Source organism: Ambystoma mexicanum, chromosome 9 (genome assembly GCF_040938575.1).
Source record: "Ambystoma mexicanum isolate Mex_15411 chromosome 9, UKY_AmexF1_1, whole genome shotgun sequence".
Taxonomy (NCBI): domain Eukaryota; kingdom Metazoa; phylum Chordata; class Amphibia; order Caudata; family Ambystomatidae; genus Ambystoma; species Ambystoma mexicanum.
In genome coordinates, this window is record NC_090931.1 from 837,187,332 (window position 1) to 837,200,693 (window position 13,362).

The window sequence follows — 13,362 nt, forward strand, 5'->3', positions numbered from 1 at the left end:
TCTGCCGGTACTACAGATACCCTGGGAGACTAGTACATTCAGATACTTAGGGATTGATATTTACCATGAGGTGGAAGAACACAAATACAACACAGAGAAAGCAGTAGCTAATATTGAAAACAGCATGAAGTTCTGAGCTAAATTCCCCCTGGCTATGATGGGAAGGGTGGCATTGTTGAAAAGGGTCGTATTGCCTAGGCTGTTGCATTTTTTGTGAATATCCCATATATGCCGCCCAAACGCTTTTTTGGTAAACTACAGAGCTTATGCAGAGGTTTTATCTGGCACAACACCAGAAATAGGATTGCCTTATGGAAGTTACAAAACGCGTACGAGAGAGGGGGCATAAAACTGCCTAACTTTGAGATATATCATCTGGCATGTGAAGCATGTGTGCAAACTCAAGGACTTGGCTTACATCCTGGCCAAACGCAGAATAGTTATGGGGTGGAAAGCGGGCGAGAGACCCAGGCTAGAGGTGTGGTGGCATGACCTTCTAAAATGGGCCGAAGTGGAAAGAGTAGCATGGTATGAAGCGGCCTACAGGGGGGAGGAATACGAAGTGGAAACCCTGATGGCCTTGAGACAGCTAGTGGCCACATTAACTGAGCCCATCCGGGCCAGTTCAAGCGAACATGACACCTCTGGGAGCACAGAGGGAGGGGTGCCCCTGGAGGAATAAAATTGAAGGTGCAACGGAGTAAGCTCGAGTTAAAGGGGGGCGGGAAAGGGATGGCAGTGTTAAACACATGTTAAAGCATACGATGTCTGGACATTTAAAATCTTCATTGTCGGGTGTGCTGTGATGTTTGTAAACGAAGAATAATAAAAATTGTTTACATTTTTTTTTTTTAAACTTTAAAAGCAGTATGTACTATTTGTGTACTCTGCTTTGTCCGAGGAGTAACTGCAAAGTTCCTGAATCATGATTAATCATAGCTCTCAACTCACACGCTTTTGGCGGGTGTCACCCGCCTTTTAAAGGGCAGACTCACCCGCCAAGCCTCCTGCACGCCCATGCATTCCAATGGGCGTCTCACCCGCCAAAAACGAAATAGGGTGGTTTCACCCGACTTTGCAACACAAATGGTTGAGAGCTATGTGTAATAAAACCGATTTCCTTTTTTTAGCAGTGATTTATTGACTTTGGGTAGGATTGCCTTAACTGTGTCATTTGGGAAAGCGTGCGGGGTGCGGTGGGAGTGGCACGCGGGGTGGGGTTTGGGGGGCGTATTCCTAGTGTTTCGCCCTGGGCATCAAATGGACTAGAAACTGCCCTGTTACCACATCTAAAGTGTCCTGCAAAATCATTATGTAAAATACCCCACCTTAATCCAGGCCTGTTTTTTGCTTTGAATTCTGGGACTGGTAGTTTTCCTTTATTTCAAGTGAAAAGAAAAAAACTACAATTCCCAAAGCCACGACTGGGAGACTTATCTCGCATGGTCCAGCAAACTTGAGAGATCATCATAAATGTTGTGGGGCAGATACAGCTGCTGTAGCCACAGGCAATCGACTATAATGTTGGTTTACTTTAAGTGAGAAACTAAAACGCCATGTTTTAATTGTGCTGCTAAACGGAGCCACAAGACCAAGACACGCGTTTAAAGCATACGCCATTCGCCATGTTTGCTTGGAAATGTACATTTTTGTTACAGACATTCCAATTGGCTCAATCAGTAATTTAAGTACACTTTACAAATAGTTATTAGTAGGGTTTCCAAATATGGTTTTTAGCAAAAATCTAAATCTAAAATGTCCAAAATTCACTTTATAAATTAAAGCTGCTTAAACGTTCCTTATCCGCGCGGTGCAGCAATCGGTTTGCGACGGTTTACTCCTTTCGAAGATGGCGGTAGTACATTGACAGGGGGCGGGTGCCAAGCTCCAATCCAACCACGCTCCTGCTGCTTCCTGCGCTCACTCTGCCCTGCCCCCTGTGCCAAGCTCCGATCCAACCACGCTCCTTCTGCGCTCACTCTGCCCCTGGCACCGGCCTCTTTCACAGTCTACATAGTACTATGGCTTCAGCTTCAGCTTGCCGGATCGGGCCCTCCATCCTTGGCAGCGATTTATCGCGTCTAGCTTCCGAATGTGAGCGTATGATGGAGAGCGGAGCGGACTACCTACACCTAGACGTCATGGACGGGTAAGAAGAACCCCGCCCCTGTCACATTTATAAACTACCTGGAAGGTTGAGAACTCCCTGCATTGCTTTTACACAAGGTTACTTGTGCTGTGAATCCTTCCTCGCAGTTATTGGGGTGGCCGATGGTTAGACGTAAATGTATGAAAGTCTTTCGGCACGTGACATACGGAAGGTGAATTTAGTCCAAGTAGTGTTACAACCGATCGGAATGCGGAACCGTTTGGTGGATGCTGCACATGATGGACTTAGTCCCACACCGATCCTCTCTACCTTTTGTATATTGGTGTTGATGTTCACGACCCGCATGGATGGAACCGTGCTTCCTTCAGCAAGCCCCAGCCTCTCCAAATAAACATCTTTGAAACATTTTGTATTCAAAATGAAAACATGTTGCCAGCGCCATAAAAGTAGGACTATGGAGTCGTAGTCAGGGTGTACACCAAAAAGGATTAAGAAGAAAACAATGGGATAAAATCTGTTTTAGGGCCGACCGACATCCCATATTTGAGAGAAGGGAGGTGATTGCACAAACCAATAAGGACCAAGAAGTTTAATTGATTTAATTAGGCATATGTTGTGCTTTAAGTAAGGATATATTTTTCCAAGTTGTTTGTTTTTAAAAACATTGCATTATGCAATTTTGCAATAGTTCAGACAAGAAAAGGTCTCTTATCGAACAAAGGTAGAACCTTTCTGTGGTTGAAAAAATGGCATAAAAACGTTCAAAAGTATTGGGTCTTACATATGTTTAACAAGTATTTTGCCATAAGTTTAAACCAGCAATGCAAAGAAAATGATAGTCCGCTGTGTTGTGTCCCAAACACGCATACGTTAATATAAAACGCGGACAACGGTTCCGTACGTCTAACCCCTTTATTCAACTTACATTAACTAACTTGTCCCTCCCTTGTCCACTCCCCTTGCTTCCCTTTCCCTATTGCAGTCCCCCCTTCTCAAAGGGGCTGCACTCTTCTCCTCTGTAACACCCCCCCCTTTGCTTATCAGGGAGGTTCGTGGCCTAGGTCTGTTTTAATGAGGCGGAGGGCCTCCGATTTGCATGCTGCGGGCGGCAGATGATTCGTGGGTCTCTCCTTCAGATGGTCTTGGTGGGAGATCCTTTGTCTATTCTACTCTGGGTACATCTTCTTCCGCCATGTGGGATCCTCCGTCAGAGTCCTCTTGGAACAGCTTGCGGAAGGAGGTGTTTTGCTTAATCGCCCCGTCTTCCCCCTGGGATGTCAAGGCATAAATTAGTCTTCAAAAATGGATTAGCAGAGTTTGCTAATTAAAATGTTTTTGATTAGCAAACAGACCCATTTGATTAGCAATTTTGTACTAACATTGTTAATGCCACCAGATGTTATTTGTACCCACGACATGAAATGAGCAACAATTCAGCAGTTTTGCTTACCGCCGAAATGAGACATTTGTGAGAGGAGTCAGTCAGGCCTTGCAAATTCTTTAAACTTCAGCTAGGCCTGCAGGTCGGGTAAATTAGTTTACCTATTTAACCTAACAGAAATGCACTCGACCCACAGCAACAGAGGACAACAGATTTATAATCATTTAGAATGCAATTTCTGTAAAATGGTGCATGTCACTACAAACCCACTTTATGTTTGGCACAATGCTGCTATGCAGAGTCAAATTTTTATTTGACATTTACTGCAACCAAAGTAGATGTTAAATAAAGGTTTCACATTTTTGTAAATGCTACTCGCCCTTCATAAAATCTACTCCATTGAGTGGGCGAAACAACTTTGCGAGCCATAGATGAATGTCTGTAAAATGTAAAAGATTAGCTGCATTAATGGACACAAATACATATATATGATTAAAAAAAGTCTCTGAAACAGTTTAGCCAGCTGTCTCCTGCAGGTGGTAATATATAATACAATCGTAAAGCAAAGCGAGCTTTACAAGCTAACTAGTGTTTGGTATTGCAGTAGATCTACAGACTTAATGGAACAATTGATCACTACTTTGCGTATTTGGTTCCATTTAATAATATCCCCACAAAAATGTTTCCTGACAAAAAAGTCACTGTTTTTTGCAGAGACATTATTACATTAAACATGCGGGGGACACCCCTGCAACCCCTGAATTTCTTTTTTTTGTTTTACAAGCGGAGCAGGGGACATCGCCACAACCCGTCCCCATACATAATGTCACCATATATAAGGTCACCAATGACTTTTCCCTGCAACATTATGTTTAGTTTAGTTTATTCATTTATAAAGCGCACCCAACCCTCAGGTATCTAGGCATATAAGGTTACAAAAACTTTCAAAACCATTGATAACATTACAGGCATTGCAAATTAGTAACAGTGGTGAAATATACAATATATACATGGTAAAGTGGTACAGATCAATTTACACATATGTAGATAGTGGTACAATCCAATGTGGGAACATCAAATAGGTACAAGGATATCATGTAGGTCACAGGTGTGGGTGTGTAAAGGTACGATTGGAGGTGGCCACTTTAGCTGTTCTTTATGACTGTTCTTAAGTAAGGAGACAGTTTTTTATCTTTTCTCTGAAGCAGAAGGAGGGTATGTCCCTAAGGTGCACAGGTAAAGAGTTCCAAAGTTTAGGGGCTAGTACAGGAAAGCTGCTGCCCCCCAATTTCTGGAGGTTAAATCTTGGGACTTGTAGGTCGCTCTGGTGGGGCAGGCAGATAGGTTTTTTGAGATTTTACATGTCAGATATTTGAGTGCTAGGTTAGCCAGACATTTATGTGTGAGGCCTAGTATTTTGCCGGAAATTCTACTCTTGATGGGCAAGCATTGGAGGTTACGCCTGGTGGCTGAGATTTGGTGCGATTTGGGAATGTTGAGGGCCAATCTCAGGGCGTTGTTTTGAAGTGTTTGCAGTTTAGTCAGGTTATTTTTGGAAGTTCCACGATGAAGTGCGTTGCAATAATCAAGTTTAGTGAGGATGAAAGCTCTGGCCAGAGTCAGGCATTTGGCCGATGTCGGAAACAGTCTGCATGAGTTTATTAATTTACACGTGTAAGCAGCGGCTGATGCAGTTGCGCTGACCTGTCTGTTCAATGTTAAGGAGGAGTCCAGATAGAATCCCACTGTTTTAACTTCTTTGGAGACCTGTATGATATTACCGTCAATGTTGAAGGCTTTGAAGTTATTATTCAGTTTATTGAGTTTGGTTTGGGAGCCAATGAGGAGAGTAGTTCCGTCTTGTCATCATTGGGGCAGAGGACATGTGTGGCCATCCATGCCCGGATGACAAGATAGATTTTATTCAACAGTTTAGAGTCTAGGTCATAGTTTCCATTGATGGGAATGAGTATTTGGGTGTCATCTGCGTAGTTAGTGTAGGTGACACCCAAATAGTCAAGGTCATCGCATACGGGCTTAGTAAATATATTATAAAGTGTTGGAGAAAGACATGAACCTTGAGGAACTCCACACGTCACCTCAGCTGGATCTGTAGACGTATTAGGTGTAAAGACCCTCATTGTCCTTTGATTCAGAAATGATTGGATCCAGGAGATGGCATTATGGGAGAAGTGGGCAGTAATTGACAGGTGAGTACAGAGTGGGTTGACCAGGTCGAAAGTGGCCAATAAGTCTAATAGTAACAGGTTGCTTTTATCGATTTGTTCATCCATTTGTGTCTTAAGGTCTATAAGGGGAGTTTCTGTCCCATGTCTGGGCCTGAACCCTGATTGTCGTAGGCCCAGCAAGTTGTGACTTTCTAAGTGAGCCTGGATCTGGAGATATGCAGCCCGGTCAAGATTTTTTAGCAAGAAATGTACTGTTGTGATGGGGCGGTAGTTGATGGGTATGTTTTGGTCGAGGTTTTGTTTTTTCAGTATAGGAAATACCCAGGCATCCTTGAGATTAGTTGGTATAGCGCAAGTCCTGAAGGAGTTATTTATGAAGGAAGTTCTAAACGGGGCCAGCTCTCTAGCTGCTTCTTGAATGATATTAGGTCGGCAGATGTCTCCTTTGCATCTGGAAGGCTTGAGACTGTTAATTAGCTTTTCAACCTCTACGATCGAGAGTGGTGTGAATTTGAATTGGTTGCAGGGCGCAGCCTCGGCAGGCTGGATTTTGTTAGGGTTTCTGGGGAGATATTCCGTTTTTTAGTTTCTATTTTCGTTTAGAGCAGCAATATTTTGTTGATGAGGGTATTTTGAATTTCAGTGCACCATGATTTGCCTTAAGCGCAGGTTTCAATGGGTGGGGCAGGAGATTCAAGCTCTCTAAGAATGGTGAAGAGTTCCCTAGAGCTGGATTTAGCGTTATAGATTCTTTTTTTATATGTCTCCCTTTTAGCTTGGAGGATGGCTAATTTGTATTCGTTAGAGATTTGTTGGAAAGCGTCTTTGTTAAAAGTAGTGGGATGGCTTTTCCAGGCAGTTTCTGCGCGTCTTTTAGTATTCCGTAGGGATTTAAGGTTGGGGGTGAAAAACGAGTTAAGATGAGCCAGAGGTTTGGCTTTGCACATCTTCAGTTGTGCTATGGTGTCTATGGCGTATTTGAAGGAGTTGTATAATTCCACTAGAGACTATGGGTCGGTGGCAGTATTAGTGAAGTTCAGGATGGGTTTTAGGGGAAGTACTTTCTCCAGTGTGATATTTTTTTATATTTCTGGAATGAGTGGGTGGAGCCAGGGTTTTGGTAAGGTTTGGAGGTGTGCTGGCCTGGAGATTGAATAAGATAATATGATGGTCAGACCATGCACAAGGTGTGTTGGTGAGTATCGAGGTCTGGCAATTCAGGTCTCTTCAGGTCTGCAATCCAGATAACGGCCACTCCTCCTCCTTTGGTGGATTCTCTGTCTAGTCCGGTAATAGAATAGTTGTCTGGGATAAGGCGAGAGAGGGACCAGCGGCAGCGTGAAGCCAGGTCTCGGTTAACGCTAATAGGTCTAGGTCGATGGATGTAATGAGATCAGCAATGTCCAGGGCGTTTGCCAATAAGGACCTGGCATTTATGAGGGCTCCCTTGATGGGCGGAAGGATTTTCGGGTTACTGGAGGGTGCTGAGGACTCGTTGGGGTTGGTGGTATCGGAGATAGGTAAGGCGCCAGGTGCTTTGGATACTTTGATCTTATTGCGGATGAGTTTAGTATGCGCCATAGATCTAGATGATGGTGGTGGTGACCGAGTTTGCAGGAATCTGGAGCCAAGTCTGAGGTTTCTAAGTGTGATAGTGCAGGGATTGTTGGGTACAGGTCGTGAAACATGTGTCTGAGTCAGTTGGGGGAGACTGCAAGTGCTATTGGTGCAGATGGAACCCCTGATAGTGGGGGCGGGAGATGGGGCAGGTGGCCCGGGCGGCATGGATGTTGTAGGTGCTATAGTGTCATGGTGTGGTAATGAAGTGGACATCCTGAGGGACAGGCTCCATTTGCTAGATGGAGGGGTGCCAAGTGGGTCGGCTGCATGGTTATGTATTTTTTCATTCTGCAAAGGGTACTAAGGTTATTGATAGGTGTCATAGTGTCTAGTAAGGCTGTACTGATTGAGATGAGTAATAGGATGGGTAAGGGTTTTTTACTAACATGACTATTGGGCAAAGGGTATACATGTAAGGCACAATAAGATGCAGAAGGCAGATGCAGGTCACAGTGACTGCCGCACTATTGGGCAAAGTGTATACATATAGGGAGCAATAAGCTGCAGAAGGCAGATGCAGAGCACAGTGACTGCCGCGCTATTGAGCAAAGTGTATACATATAGGGAGCAATAAGCTGCAGAAGGCAGATGCAGGGCACAGTGACTGTTGCGCTGTTGGGCAAAGTGTATACATATAGGGAACAATAAGCTGCAAAAGGTAGATGCAAGGCAATCAAACAATAAACAATAAGCTAAACCAGTTCTTTCACTAGGTACTCATAAGTTGAATACCATTAGTTCTTCGTTGGATATGCAGACAGAATGCATATTAGCTAAGAGATCTATTAGAACAAATGAGGATTTAGGCAAGGTGGACCACAATTGACCTCAGAGTAATGGTCATGAAATATAAATAGTGTTGGAAGTATATTTTGCATAGTATGTAAATACTGCAAATAAGGATGGGAATCCCCTAATAACCAATGTGTTTGCAACGGTACTTTTGCTGTAAAACTGTGAAATGAATTTATAGTTAATTTGTAATTTAATAATGATATATCTTTAATTTTTCTAGAAATATTGTGAATGTACATACTTGCCCCTGAAGAAGAGAAATGTTCTCGAACTCGCTGGGCCATATGAAAAATAAATGTAACGCTCACCTGATTCCCGTAGAGGCGCCGGTCTTGACTGGGCGTATACCGTATCTGCAAAGGTGATGTGTAACACACGGCTGGCTCTTTGGGCTGGACCTCTGTGCACTGTATGTCTGACTTGAAGGGTAAGATGTCTGCAGATAGAAAATATGGGATTAAGGAACTGGGTTATTGAATGTCTCTCTCTTCTTCCCTTTCTCTTCTCCTGTAGAACCCCAAAGGTTAACGCTCTCACCTTAGGTAAGTGAACGCCGTGCTCTCCATCTGCCTCGGGGCAGGGTGCTGTAACCAGTTTCTTCACTGGATAAGGGGAGCAGGCCTCTTGACTTCAGAGGACTGCTGTCCGTCGTTTACTGCACGAACGGTAAGTTTCGAGTAATTCTAATGTCTTTAAAGTCTTTAGTAATGATGTTTCTTGTTTTGCAGGGTTCCGGCGATGGCGGATGACGGGCTGAAGTGAGTTGAAGATGGAGCCCGTGTGATGAATAGAAGCGCCTGGAAGCACGTAAGTAAGCGCTTGTTGCCTGCTTCACGATGCGCTCTAACTGTCTTTTTATTTTGCAGGTACAAGTTCGGAGCGGCTGCAGGGTGCCGGAATACCCACTGGGTTAGATGTGGAAAGGAGTAATGGCACGTGAGTATTAAAGTTCCCCAATGTCTTTAAACGCACCTTGTTTTGTCTTTCAGATGCGGGATGCAGCGCCGAAGGCCTCCGGAGCGTGCGAAGAGTTGGTAAGCTTTTGTCTTTCAGATGCCGGAATGCAGTGTGAAGACCTCTGGAGCGCACGAAGAGTAGGTAAGCCTTTGTCTTTCAGATGCCGGAATGCAGCCCGAGGCGTTGGTGACAGCCGATGGACCAGGTAAGTGAAGAGCTGTCACTGAAGACCGTAATGCTAACCTGTTCTTTCTTGTCTTTATAGGTGTTGCTGAAGACTGGATTCAGGATGGTAAGCCTTTTTCCTTAGGCCCAGGATCAGATGCAGAAGACACGATGAGCGTTCTGCTGCAGAGGATGCAGAATAACGCAAAGCAAGATTCATCCACCGGGTGTGGTTTAAATAGCCTCCTGTAGTGCTTAGGTGTCTCCTTCCACAGCCACGCCTAGGTAAGAAAAGAGTTCCTGCTTTCCAGAAGAGTTCCAGTGTTCTGAATCTAGGGAGTGGCTCCTGCCCCACCCAACAGGAAAAGTAGTTCCAAACAGAAGAGGATCAGAGGCTCAACTGGCAGGCAAGTAAGCAGCATGATCTGCTGCAGGTAAGTCCACCCAAGCATTATGAGCCCGGCGCTTCCAGCGCTGGGACTGGGCATATTTATGAGCCTGGTGCCACTGGCGCCAGGACTGGGTCCAAAAGGTCCCAATTGGGACTGGTTGGCACTCAGAACCTGGGTTATGGATCTGCTTCCAAGGGAGTTGGGAAAACCCTGACCTTTTGGAAGCAGAGATAATGACAATAAATTTGTTTGAAAAAGAAAACTACTATAGATCTTGTATGATTAGTACTTTGACTAAGATTAACCTAATGAGATTCAAAGAAAAGCTGAGTTCTCGTTGCCGGGATTCGAACCTGAAACCTGCAGATCACACACATATCGCAGTAGCGAGGGCTCAACCCAGTGAGCTATCTTACCAGCTATAGCTATTTTACCGGGTACAGTAATATGAGCAATTACATGTCTGAATGTTCTCAAAGTCAGAAAACAAATTACACTCTGTAGTGGATACCAATAAACTGGTAACACAGCAGGCCAGTTCATCTGTCAAGTGACCGAGGACACAGCAAAATACATATAGGTTTGGTCTACATTGTGAATTTGAGGTGTTTAAGAACAGACTAAATCAGACTGAATCAGTGACTCACCCCCTGAGGTGTGCCTAAAATAAACCTTTAATGAGTCTAGCAATTTTTGTATAGAATTCCAGAAAGACTATTTGTTGTTCCTATTCTTTCTTATTTAGGTTCAAGTGTTATACTTGTGATTTTTGAAGAGGCCTGAACGAGAAAGGCAATCACTCAAGAAACAAAGAGCCACATGGAGCCACAGCCCAGGAGCTTTTTTCTTTGTAACTTGTTTTTAGGGGTAGCAAGGGAGACCTCGGGGGTCGTAGTTGGCGACCCTTGGCTACCCCCAAATGATGTCCCTGGTTACAACTCGCACATAATGGAGCATAGAACACAATGTAGTTCAGAAGTCTCACTTAACGTGCACACTCTGTGCTTTGAAGCAGACGTCCGGTGTAAATATAATCAAAAAAGTTGTCATTTTGACAAACATATTAAAACCATATACTAAGAACACTATATACATGATCAATATTTGTAGAACATATGGAGCCACCCTGAGACCAAAATGAAAACGATTGAGGAAATGGAGAAAAACATTTAACAACTAAATCTTTCCAAGAGCTTGATCTAGAAATCAAACGAAGCCCATTTTAGGAATAGGATAGATACCACGCCTAGTTTATCTTTGTATGGTTTATTTCAAACCTTTACAAAACATGAATGAATAAAACAAGTATGATTACAAAAAGTCCATAGATTAAACGAGCATAACAGACAGTAATCCACACCCTCCAAATCCTTATCATACAAAGATTAAAAAGTAAGAAATATTAAAAGAAGTTAAAGTAAAGTGAATCCCTAATTAGGCCTGTACTTATACTAATCATTAGATTCATAAAAATAACTTTAAGAATAAACAAAGTTTAATAACTCATTTCCAACACAGTTTGAATATATAGAGAAGCAGCAACGACTAGAGATTTAGATTGTCCATTTAAATTGGATTGTCTCCCCCAAAACATGAGTCGGAAGATTCAGAAGAACATGGACATATTTGCAAAGATAAAGATCCTAAAATGTGTCAATTTGATACACTCCACAAACAAGTGCTCGAGCGACTCCACCTTTCCTCCATTTTTACAAAAACCACAGTGGCTAGAGAAATTGTCTAACTTAGTTCTGACCCCTACTAGTTCCATAGTCCGAAGTAGATTGAGCCTACTCCTCCTAAAGCGGAATCTACAGTAAGCATTGGGCGATTATATTGGGTAACAACGCAACTGGTTGACTCTCCTTTCGTCATAACGCAATTAACGAAACAAAACATCTTGTATTCCTTTTTCTTTTCTAAGGTAGTAATCCAGTCCTGTTGCCACAATTATTTCTTCACCTCAAGGGGATTGGAAATGAATCAATTTTTTGATTTGCCTTCCCCAATAAATCGGAGCAATGTTCAATACAAGTGTTCAGGTACACACGGGCGCTTTTGGCCAGCATTGGTAAATCTGTATATAGAGAGTTGGTAACGGGTGTTGAAATCTTGGCATAAATGGTCAGAGTTCTCCTGTCGACCATTGCCAGATTTGAAGTGAGAGCCAATTCAGATCTAATTATGGCGATGTGTACGCCTTGAGGTAGCTTTAAAACACAGCACCAAGTTTTCCCTCAACTCTGTCTCATGGAAATTTAAGCTTATTAAATGCTGCCCCGTATTTCAGGGCATGAATGTATTTTAGCTCATGTGAGTGGCAATACCTTTGTTTAATTTGGAATCCAAGATATCCCCTCGAGACCGCTTTCTCTAATTCAGCGTTATTATAGTTCCATTTAAACGTGTTTGAGATGTATCTTTTGGGGTTATTGATCAGTATTTTCGTTTTTTAAGGATCTAATTAGAGGTCCAAGTTCTTCGTAAAAGGAGCAAAAAGTTTAAGTGAACGAGGCAGTCCGACCAGCGTTTGGTTAAAAAGAATGTAGTCATCTACATAAGCAAGATGCTCTATTTGCAATGCACCCAGACAAGGAGGGATGTCTTTGTTAAGGTTACTGGAGGCATCTGCCAGGTATAAATGGAAAAGGACCGGGGCCAGAACACATCCTTGGCGTAAGAGCCAGTGTGTCTGGATAGGCTCTGTTAAAGAATCTGGACTTGTGTTCGGGAATGTAAGTTACAGTTGCGCCCGATTAACCCCGTCAAGGGCAATGCAGAGTGTTGTTTTTTTCCTCAAAGCTGACTGTCTTTGAGTAAATGGATAAGAAGACCATTGGTTTATATAAAGGATGTGAAACTGTTGTGCTCGTGCTCTTTTCACCCAATAAGATTGTTGCGAACATTTTGCTGAAAACGTCCAGCAAAGCTATTGGTCAATAGTTGTTTTAGGGTTCCATATCGCCTTTGTTATATACAGGTACTATATGGAGTGTCCTCCAAGTAGATGGGACAGGTTTCTTGCCAATAAGACTTTTGAAAAGGTGAAATAAAATGTTGGCTCACAGCTCTGGGACACTTTTTAAAGTATGGTTGGATAATCCATCCAGACCCGGGGCTCTAGAGTTCTTACCTTTTTATTTTATTTTGGATATCATTCAATTTTTATTAGAATCATACGGAGAAATACAATCAAAGGAAAAGGAGAAAACAAAGAAACAAACGCCCAAGTGATCCCCCTCTAGTCATCTATACATGCATAGTCTCTGCCCCTATCGACCGCCGTCCCACTTTGCCCAAATCTTTTCCCATTTCCCTGGACAGCCCCTTGCATTGTACATTCTCCTTTCCAGGGCCTCACAGCAGTCGATTTTTGCAACCCTTGTCAACAGTCTCTGGCGAGTAGGTGCCCCCCACACAAACAATTTCTCATATTGTATAAATCCGGTTTCTCCCCACATCCCCAAAAGCAACAGTTTTGGGTCCCTAGGTATGCACAATCCTGAAACCGAATGCACCCTCTCCAGACATTTCCACCAAAAGCGACTCACCAGCAGACATTCCCAAATGATATGAAAGAAGGTGCCCTCCGCGCCCCACATCTAGGACAGACTGCATTATCCGCCCGACCCCACTTGAACATGGCTGAAGGGAATAGTAGACTCTGCAGTATTTTAAGTTGTGCAGTAGTTTAAGTTTTATCAGCCTTATCCAGGCCGAGATGCCAATTTCCCTTGGGAACATTAGTACCTC

At 43.3% G+C, this 13,362-nt stretch overlaps 1 protein-coding gene across 1 annotated transcript in view; it reads left to right on the forward strand.

Annotated features, from left to right (window-relative positions):
• Window positions 1-1,782: 1,782 nt before the first annotated feature.
• The window catches only part of RPE (ribulose-5-phosphate-3-epimerase), a 382,550-nt gene continuing 370,970 nt past the window's right edge, over window positions 1,783-13,362 (forward strand). Inside the window, exon 1 of the mRNA XM_069615905.1 lies at window positions 1,783-2,149. Coding sequence (XP_069472006.1) covers window positions 2,022-2,149 — 128 coding nt within the window. The 5' untranslated portion in view covers window positions 1,783-2,021. The remainder of the gene's footprint in view (window positions 2,150-13,362) is intronic.